At 30.6% G+C, this 10826-nt stretch overlaps 2 protein-coding genes across 2 annotated transcripts; both read right to left on the bottom strand.

Moving 5' to 3' along the window:
* Nucleotides 1–4425: 4425 nt before the first annotated feature.
* LOC119609128 lies at nt 4426–5323 on the bottom strand. The gene is made up of 4 exons (XM_037963831.1): nt 5138–5323; nt 4967–5038; nt 4735–4908; nt 4426–4638 (listed from the first exon to the last, which is right to left on the bottom strand). The coding sequence occupies exons 1-4, from the start codon at nt 5139–5141 to the stop codon at nt 4538–4540; spliced, it is 351 nt and encodes a 116-aa protein (XP_037819759.1). The 5' UTR covers nt 5142–5323; the 3' UTR covers nt 4426–4537.
* Nucleotides 5324–9171: 3848 nt separating this feature from the next.
* Nucleotides 9172–10042, bottom strand: LOC119609130 (pupal cuticle protein C1B-like). Its single transcript, XM_037963833.1, has one exon. The coding sequence runs from the start codon at nt 9929–9931 to the stop codon at nt 9284–9286; it is 648 nt and encodes a 215-aa protein (XP_037819761.1). The 5' UTR covers nt 9932–10042; the 3' UTR covers nt 9172–9283.
* Between the last annotated feature and the right edge of the window lie 784 nt (nt 10043–10826).

Raw genomic sequence — 10826 nt, 5'->3', positions numbered from 1 at the left:
GAAAATATCCTGTAAAAAGGAAATTTATCGAAAATATCCTGTAAAAAGGAAATTTATCGAAAATTTCCTGTAAAAAGGAAATTTATCAAAAACTTCCTGTAAAAAGGAAATTTATAGAAAATTTCCTGTAAAAAGGAAATTTATCGAAAATTTCCTGTAAAAAGGATATTTATCGAAAATTTCCTGCAAAAAGGAAATTTATCGAAAATTTCCTATAAAAAGGAAATTTATCGAAAATTTCCTATAAAAAGGAAATTTATTGAAAATTTAATAGTAAAGAAATTTATTGAATTTAAAAATCGCTAAAACAACATTACTGCATATATGAAGAGTAGAAGATAGAAATTAAGTTTAGATATTTTGGAGCATGCCACAACATACAAGTACAATTCATGCCACATACTCACCCGTACCTTTTCGACAAACATAGTAGACAATAAACAGGGATTATAACTACGTTAGCAATAATAAAACAACACAAATGTTTTTTTTCCAACACTGCATCATAAAACCCTTTTCTTAATGGGTTACCAGCTCTCAAGTCCAAAATCCTATATTTTATATATCGTAAGCCGAGTATTGAGTATGTGATGTTTGTTATTGTTTTTTGTTTTGGTGGCGGTTGGTTGCTGTTTTAAAGTCGGTTTTACTTTTTTTTTGTTTATAGTTTTTGAATTGTTGTTGTTGTTGCTGCTGTTGTTGTTATTATTGTAGTTTGTTGTTACTATTTTAACAACTTACGATAAAATCTTGTGACACGATCTTTTGGCCCAAACCAGGCGCCAGTAACCCACTTTAATAGATTTTATTTTGTTTATTTGTTTAAAACATTTAAAGTTTTTCTTCTCTAAAACAAACAAAAAGGGAGTTTCTCTTTTTTGTTTGGTTTCCAAAGACACAGTTACTGTTGTTGTTGCGTCTATTGCCAAATACAAGTTAACAATGTTAGTTACTAATTTATTTTAATGTTAATTTAGTTTTTTGTTTAGCAATTTTAACAAATGTCTCATTAAGTTTTGCAATATAAAAACGTTTGCCCCTCCATGCAGAGAATAATTTGCCACAACAAAATAATTTATTTTCATAAAAAGGACATAAACAATTAAAAAAATATAAAATATTATAAATTTAATTTTTTTGGCTAACATTCTCTAAAGTGGCCAAAATTACAGTGTGAGCACAGTATTTAATTGTTATTATTGATGAACCATTAATTGTGTCCATCAGCAAGACTCCTCCCAAAACTAATACCAGCTTAATTACTTGTCTGTGAGATTGTTTAGTCTTGTATTTTCTGCGGCCAGATTTGGCTTGATGGCCTAAGGCGTGTTTTTATATAAATCTATTAAAAAAAAATATAATTAAAATTTAATATTAGAATAAATAACGTTTAACAATACATAAACTGATGGTAACTGATGTTAGCCCGTGTTTTGAGAAGGAACAAGAAAAAGTGTTATATTCGTCTATGCCGAATTTTGTATACCCACTATTAAATCATAAGCAATCATGTGTAAAAATGAAGTGATTTTCGGAAGTTAACCATGTACATGGACTTAGATTATTAGATTCGTATTAATTTAAGAGTGGTTTTTGGAATTTGACCTTCAATAAGAACTTTGGATAACTATGGACCAGCTCTTTCGAATTTAAAAAGTGATTACTTTTTAAAAGCAAATGATTTTTGTTGTATTTTATCATAACTCTAAACTTTTGGAACGTTTTTTAGTAAGATGCGTTATATTGGGGTCCCTGACCTCACAATATTAACTATGTTTCGGTTTCTATATAAATTGTTTCGAATTTCATCACTATATCAAAATTATGAAGCCAGTAATGAGCGTTACTGCCATATAGCACCTACTATATGGTTACAGCCCTTTTCTAGAAATCTGTTGTTAAATAGGCGTCTCTACAGGTAGACAAAGCAGATCTGAGAACTGCTAGACTATTGACTAGACTATAGACTAGACTATAGACTAGACTATAGACTAGACTATAGACTAGACTTTAGACTAGACTACAGACTAGACTATAGACTAGACTATAGACTAGACTAAAGACTAGACTAAAGACTAGACTATAGACTAGACTATAGACTAGACTATAGACTAGACTATAGACTAGACTATAGACTAGACTATAGACTAGACTATAGACTAGACTATAGACTAGACTATAGACTAGACTATAGACTAGACTATAGACTAGACTATAGGCTAGACTATAGACTAGACTATAGACTGGACTATTGACTATACTATAGACTAGACTATAGACTAGACTATAGACTAGACTATAGACTAGGCTATAGACTAGACTATAGACTAGACTATATATAGACTAGACTATAGACTAGACTATAGACTAGACTATAGTCTAGACTATAGTCTAGTCTATAGTCTAGTCTATAGTCTAGTCTATAGTCTAGTCTATAGTATATACTAGTATATACTAGATACTATAGACTAGACTATAGACTAGACTATAGACTAGACTATAGACTAGACTATAGACTATACTATAGACTAGACTATAGTCTAGACTATAGTCTAGACTATAGTCTAATGAGCGTTACTGCCATATAGCACCTACTATATGGTTACAGCCCTTTTCTAGAAATCTGTTGTTAAATAGGCATCTCTACAGGTAGACAAAGCAGATCTGAGAACTGCTAGACTATTGACTAGACTATAGACTAGACTATAGACTAGACTATAGACTAGACTATAGACTAGAATATAGACTAGACTATAAACTAGACTATAGACTAGACTAGACTATAGACTAGACTATTGACTAGACTATAGACTAGACTAGACTAGACTAGACTAGACTATAGACTAGACTATAGACTAGACTATAGACTAGACTATAGACTAGACTATAGACTAGACTATAGACTAGACTATAGACTAGACTATAGACTAGACTATAGACTAGACTATAGACTAGACTATAGACTAGACTATAGACTAGACTATAGACTAGACTATAGACTAGACTATAGACTACACTATAGACTACACTATAGACTAGACTATAGACTAGACTATAGACTAGACTATAGACTAGACTATAGACTACACTATAGACTACACTATAGACTAGACTATACACTAGACTATAGACTAGACTATAGACTACACTATAGACTAGACTATAGACTAGACTATAGACTAGACTATAGACTAGACTATAGACTAGACTATAGACTATACTATATACTAGACTATATACTAGACTATAGACTAGACTATAGACTAGACTATAGACTAGACTATAGACTAGACTATAGACCAGACTATAGACCAGACTATAGACCAGACTATAGACTAGACTATAGACTAGACTATAGACTAGAATATAGACTAGACTATAAACTAGACTATAGACTATAGACTAGACTATAGACTAGACTATTGACTAGACTATAGACTAGACTATAGACTAGAATATAGACTAGACTATAAACTAGACTATAGACTATAGACTAGACTATAGACTAGACTATTGACTAGACTATAGACTAGACTATAGACTAGACTATAGACTAGACTATAGACTAGACTATAGACTAGACTATAGACTAGACTATAGACTAGACTATAGACTAGACTATAGACTAGACTATAGACTAGACTATAGACTAGACTATAGACTAGACTATAGACTAGACTATAGACTAGACTATAGACTACACTATAGACTACACTATAGACTAGACTATAGACTAGACTATAGACTAGACTATAGACTAGACCTATAGACTACACTATAGACTACACTATAGACTAGACTATACACTAGACTATAGACTAGACTATAGACTACACTATAGACTAGACTATAGACTAGACTATAGACTAGACTATAGACTAGACTATAGACTAGACTATAGACTAGACTATAGACTAGACTATAGACTAGACTCTAGGACTAGACTATAGACTAGACTATAGACTAGACTATAGACCTAGACTATAGACGAGACTATAGACTAGACTAGACTAGACTATAGACTAGACTATAGACTAGACTATAGACTAGACTATAGACTAGACTATAGACTAGACTATAGACTAGACTATAGACTAGACTATAGACTAGACTATAGACTAGACTATAGACTAGACTATAGACTAGACTATAGACTAGACTATAGACTAGACTATAGACTATACTATATACTAGACTATAGACTAGACTATAGACTAGACTATAGACTAGACTATAGACTAGACTATAGACCAGACTATAGACCAGACTATAGACCAGACTATAGACTAGACTATAGACTAGACTATAGACTAGACTATAGACTAGACTATATACTAGACTATAGACTAGACTATGTACTAGAATTTAGATTGAGTTATCTACAAACTTACGGATCGTAATTTTTCAAAAACTGGTTAATTCGAGTTCATATTTTTTATTAACAGTTATCAACTGTATATGTATGTATGTGATAGGCTATATTTAGTTTTAAACAAAATTACACTGTGCAAATTACTTTACATTTTTTTTAAAACACTTAAGCTCTAACACATTTCTCACGTTTGGTAATACGATCCACTTCACATTTTTCGAATGGGCCACATTTAACGTTGCCGCAATGAACCGAACCAGAACCACCTATAAAAACATGTTTGAAAAGTAAACAAATTTAAATATGTATTATATTGAATAAAAGTGTGCCAAAATTTAAATTTAGCTTTTTTAAATATTTACCATATTTATCTGGTTTGGTGCCATATTTATCACCACTATTTGTTAGCATGTGAGGAGCAACACAAGAATTTTGATTACACAAATTGGGACAACATTTTCCAGCTATGGAAGCACAATCACTGTCCTTGTAACAGCGAGGAGTGCAAACGTAATTTTTAGAGGCGGTGGGACAATCTAAATTTGTAATTAAATAGGTATAAAATTTTAATTTTTTTTATTTAAGAATCCTTACCTCTTGCCTGGATGGTCCATACAAAACTCAACAGCATTAGTAAACCAGTCAAATTAATTAATAGAAATTTAGCTGTCAATTAGTCAACAAAAACAACACAATTTGTTTTCTTAATACTTATTTAAGACAACAAAACGTAACAGTATTAATTATTATTTAACAAAATCTTACCCATTGTTGTTAAATATAATTTCCTTTATCTAACAGCTTCAAAAAAGCAAGTGTTTCGTAAAAAAATAAATAATATAGAATGGTAAAAAACCCACTTCAATTGAATATCAGCTGAACACAAAGATTGTGTTTACGTTTCGAACGAGAACTATAGCTAGACTGAAGATACAATACTTTTGTTTATAGATACGTACCTCCTCTCTTTTTTTTTATAAGTTGACAAGCTGTGTATTTTTATTTGATTTTTATTTTTTCTGTCTTTATGGTTTTTATTGTATTTTAATTTGTTTCTTTCTTAGAAACTTGGTACTTTTGCAATGAATACCCTAAAACCGGTTAATGCACAACATTCAGTGATAAGAAACCAGATATAAATGAAGTTTTCTTTCTTTTTTGCACATATTATGTGAGAAACTAGTTTTGCATTTTATAGCACGCGATTTTGTATGTTTAATATGTACCCAGCAAAAACTTTTGTAAATTGAAAAGTAAAGAGTTAAAAAGCTAAAAACGCCGGTTTTTACAACTTCTCCATTAGAATTTTAACTCCAAGCTTAACATGATCGCTTAAAAATAATTACTTATATAGGTACTTAAAAATAGGGAGCTAAAAAGTAAGTTGTTTTGGAAGTACAAGTCATTACCTACTTTTTGCTGGGATCAACATTAAGTACTTACCAGTTGATTACCTGTAAGTTATTATAAATATACTTAAAAGAAATGCGTGCAGTATGTAGTTGTCATTGAAAAGTAAGTTATTATGGAAATACAAGCCATTACCGAGTTTTTGCTGGGATTTTTATACGATTGACAATAAACAAGATCTGTATTAAACTTTTAGCAAAGATTAAACTTTTATATGGAGTTATATAGACTTTTTCACTCTGCGAAACGAAAATATTAGTCTGAGTCCCATTCGTCCCATAGACTAACCAAACGTGTTATGAACCAACCAAACATGATATTGTGTTCAAAGTTAGAGTTTTTACCAAAATCAAGTGTCTTCTGCAAAGAACTTTGAATGAAAATTTTTCAACATCTTTCGAATTAATGTAACATTTTCAGTCCATAAGGAACTATGTACTTATATGACTTCAATATTAATGATAATATTGGAATTTTTTCTATAAGCAGGTAGCGCTCCCCTGATTAAATTCTTACAATGTAGGATGGTCTATCTAATATTATTTAGTTGGGGTCCCTGCGTAGGAAGATTACTACGGTAATAAACATATAACGTTTTAAACGAGAGCTGCTTTAAATATCTCAAACGCTGGGGTCTATTAAAAGTGGCATTCTTCCTTCAAAATCTGAGAACGGATTAAACAATATTGTCACATATTGAGTGGCCGTGTTAATAGGTCCTCATTCAACCCATTATAGACGGGATATACATATTCAATGAATATTGTCGCGATTGCAATTATAAATTGAGATCAGAAAAACACATGATATCGGGCTTATTCTGCTCACCTTTACATGGACAGTTTGTGTGGTGATCGCATACCATTGAACGTTCGATGTTTGTATATAGCCTTCCAGTGCGGCCAATATTTATACATTGATGCTTGTCCTATAACCGAATTTGGCCAATTCATCTAAAATTAAAAACCGTTCAATTGTAAGTACCGGTGAATCGAGGGGATATCCAGCAACTTTTCCAGAGTCATGGTTGTCGTAGTGGTTATAGCCGTATTTATGTCGCCAATGGTTTTACATTACAAATTTGTAAACGATTTCAGAAAATTTTACATGTAAAATCTGGTAGGAACAAATCGTCCATGCGGAAAGCCCAAAGTCGCCCAAGTACTACATAACATTTAATTCTGATTTGTATGGCAACATATCGGTCGATCTTCGCCAATGATAAAATTTTATGAATTAAATATTTTTAAGAAAAAAATAAATATAATTACAAACTAAAATATTATTGTTACTACATTTCGTAATTCCTGATTTTTTTTAGAATTAATTAAAAATCATGGACGTACAAAAATTTAAAAACTAACACGAATTACTCAATATATGTATATTAAATAACGGAAAATTATAGCCACATTTATAGATATTTACAATACTTTTATGATACAAAGTAAAAGTGCAAATATAATTTAACAAATTTTCAATTCTAACTAAAAATAGTTTTTTTTAACCTTTTTACTACGCTTCTGATAATTAAATACTATTTATTTATGAAAACGCTATTTAAGTTCATATCGTATGCATGTTTGTTTTTTTGTTATATCAAGTGTGTTTGCCTTAAATGAAATACTTAGTTACACTGTTCTACAAATAAATATCACTTTAACATTTTAATTTTGGACTAAAGCACTGTAATTTTTAAGGAAATATATAAAAATAATTGCACTTGTGAGAAATCATTCAAGACTTGTGGAAAATTTCTATTAGCTCAGTGTAATTTCCATCTGTAATTTTTTAAGATATTCTTAGTATGAATGGATTTAATTTTAATATTGTTTATATGTTATTTAAATGGATTTCACTGAGTAATTAAACAAATACTTAATAATAAATAATTACATGACTAATAGAAAACAAGCTATTTATTTATTACTAGTAGTGCCCGGTCCGCTTGCAGACCACTGATTAGACATGCAGATTTTACACGTAAAGACCTATATACCTCTCAAATATTAAAATAATCGATAGATTGATAGATAGATAGATAGATAGATAGATAGATAGATAGATAGATAGATAGATAGATAGATAGATAGATAGATAGATAGATAGATAGATAGATAGAAGATAGATAGATAGATAGATAGATAGATAGATAGATAGATAGATAGATAGAATAGATAGATAGATAGATAGATAGATAGATAGATAGATAAGATAGATAGATAGATAGATAGATAGATAGATAGATAGATAGATAGATAGATAGATAGATAGATAGATAGATAGATCGATAGATAGATAGATAGATAGATAGATAGATAGATAGATAGATAGATAGATAGATAGATAGATAGATAGATAGATAGATAGATAGATAGATAGATAGATAGATAGATAGATAGATAGATAGATAGATAGATAGATAGATAGATAGATAGATAGATAGATAGATAGATAGATAGATAGATAGATAGATAGATAGATAGATAGATAGATAGATAGATAGATAGATAGATAGATAGATAGATAGATAGATAGATAGATAGATAGATAGATAGATAGATAGATAGATAGATAGAATAGATAGATAGATAGATAGATAGATAGATAGATAGATAGATAGATAGATAGATAGATAGATAGATAGATAGATAGATAGATAGATAGATAGATAGATAGATAGATAGATAGATAGATAGATAGATAGATAGATAGATAGATAGATAGATAGATAGATAGATAGATAGATATCTTCAAATGTGTTATGTATCAATCGATATAATCCTTCCGAAATTCGCGTATATAACCTGTTTTGTTTAGAGTTTTTTTGCATTGGTCGAAACAAATAGTAGTCGGACAGTGCAAGATAGGCCAACAAAATTTCTCAATTTAGCAACATATAGTTTTAACTGATCAAGGTCTCTTCGGAATTAATGCGGTTCCTCGTAACATTTTGATATTGCCATTTGAGTACCTTTTGACGAATCTTCATGGAGTAATACCTCCAATTTTCGGTTTCCAAACTTTTTTGAACAATCTTAATATGTCCGTCCCTCGGTTTACCTGCTTTAGCTCGATGAGACTTAAATTGTTCAAAAACACTCTGAAATAATGCTGTTATTCGATCTGAAATTCTATTGTAAAGTATAGCGATTACCAGGTCATATTTGTCCTAACTCCAGTACACTTCTTATAAGACCACTTATGACCAAATATATGATTTTGTTAATAAATCGTGGAATTCACTCTACAATAGATGGAAGTACTAAATTTTCAATATTTAGTGTTAAATATGACATATATTTCGATATGGATGAACAACATTTTGACTTCTCGAATTAATGTGCATTATTATGCCGATATTAAACATCTTTTATAATTTAATGTTCAAATGAATTTTTTATTAAATAAATCGTTCTTTTAAAAAATTTCAGATGAATATTTATAATGCAAAATTATAGAACAACAATTACAACAATAACAAATTATTTTTATAATGATTTAAAAACCCCAGTGGGTACCGAAACCATCAAAACTCATATGAGAAACCATCTCAGCTGGGGAGTAGTGAACAGTTTGGCTTGAACCATAAGCAGAAACGGAAGGAGAATTGTGAGTGTAAGTGGTGGCAGCAGGTCCATGATTGTATGTAGTAGTAGCAGTGGAAGGTACTTCATGTTGGTGGGTGTAAACAGCAGCAGTGGGAGCAGGTGAAGCATAAACTGCATGGGCAGGTTGTTCATGAGTATAAACTGTATGAGGAGCAGATGAAGCATAAACGGCATGAGTTGGTTCCTGATGAGCATACACAGCGGTGGGAGCGGGAGCATAAGCTACAGTCTTGGCAACAACAGGAGCAGCATAAGTAACAGTCTTGGCAACAGCTGGTGTATAGACATTGTTATTTACACGGGTATCTTCCTTATGGACACTGGAGTAAGGAGTATGAACCGATTTCGAGTATTGGGACACAGTACCGCCGAAGGAACGTACAACATTTTGATGAGTAGAAGCAACAGCATCCACAGCTGGATTAGCAACTTTAGTTATAACAGCGGGAGCAGCAGCATAATGGGTAGGAACAGGAGCCAAATAACCAGCGCTAGCAACAGCCAAAAGAGCAGATAAGACAACAAATTTAAAAGCCATTTTTAGAAATGTTTGGAAATGTTTTAGGTCGGTAATTAATTTTTTATCCAAATGTGTACAATTGTAACTCCAGTAACTAACTGATATCGAATTATTCAAATTCAACGAGTTTTATACAAATTTGAAATTAAATTTGTTTATTATAATTACTTAACAATATCAAAATAATATCAATCAATAGATGTAAATCCCAAAAAACAACAACAAACATTATTAATCCATTTCAATGTTACTTTAAGATATTTTAGGAGATCTATAATTAACTTTTGATACACATATTTTGTTTGTATAATATTTACCATTCGAAATCTATGAATGAATGAAAATTTCGTGCAAGTCCAGCGCATGCCGTACGCACCCATGACTTATTATTTCTTATGATCTATAGCTTTACCGTTATTTTTACACTGTTATCTATTTTGGTCCATATTTTTGTGTATGTCATGATTTAATTGTTTCTTATTGTTATTGTTGTTTTTAGCCAGCACATGTTTTGGTTGTCTATGGTCAGGTACGACTCTTGTTAATTTTAATTCAATCAGTAATGGTTAATTAAAAAACTGTATACTACATAAATTATACAAAATTATTTTCAGTAGTCTCATATAACGATCATTATCATTTAAACTACTATTTAAAGAACTACAGCTTTTTAGGATACTGAAGATCCAATTCATCATTTCTAAATTTTCTCAATAGGACTATAAACTTTTTATTAGGAAGTGACACGGGTTTGTAATTTTAAAAATCCCGAATCGCGTGGTCACCCATATTTATCTTCAAAAATCGATTTAAAAACTTAAAATCGCTTATAACTTCGTTAAAACACGTTTAAATTGAAAAATAAGCTTATTTAGTGTCACCCATATTTTTCTTCAAAAATCGATTTGTTGGT

The sequence above is a fragment of the Lucilia sericata genome, unplaced genomic scaffold, assembly GCF_015586225.1.
Source record: "Lucilia sericata isolate MDLA Ls3-8-SP2 unplaced genomic scaffold, ASM1558622v1 Contig000932F_arrow, whole genome shotgun sequence".
Taxonomy (NCBI): Eukaryota; Metazoa; Arthropoda; class Insecta; order Diptera; family Calliphoridae; genus Lucilia; species Lucilia sericata.
This window is presented reverse-complemented; position numbering and strand designations above follow the sequence as displayed.

Coding starts and splice junctions, on each gene's coding strand:
- LOC119609128 (XM_037963831.1), bottom strand. Junction 4,909..4,966: donor ATGGACCATCCAGGCAAGAG/GTAAGGATTCTT, acceptor TTACAAATTTAG/ATTGTCCCACCGCCTCTAAA. Junction 4,639..4,734: donor CACCAAACCAGATAAATATG/GTAAATATTTAA, acceptor ATGTTTTTATAG/GTGGTTCTGGTTCGGTTCAT.
- LOC119609130 (XM_037963833.1), bottom strand. CDS start 9,931: ATGGCTTTTAAATTTGTTGTCTTATCTGCTCTTTTGGCTGTTGCTAGC.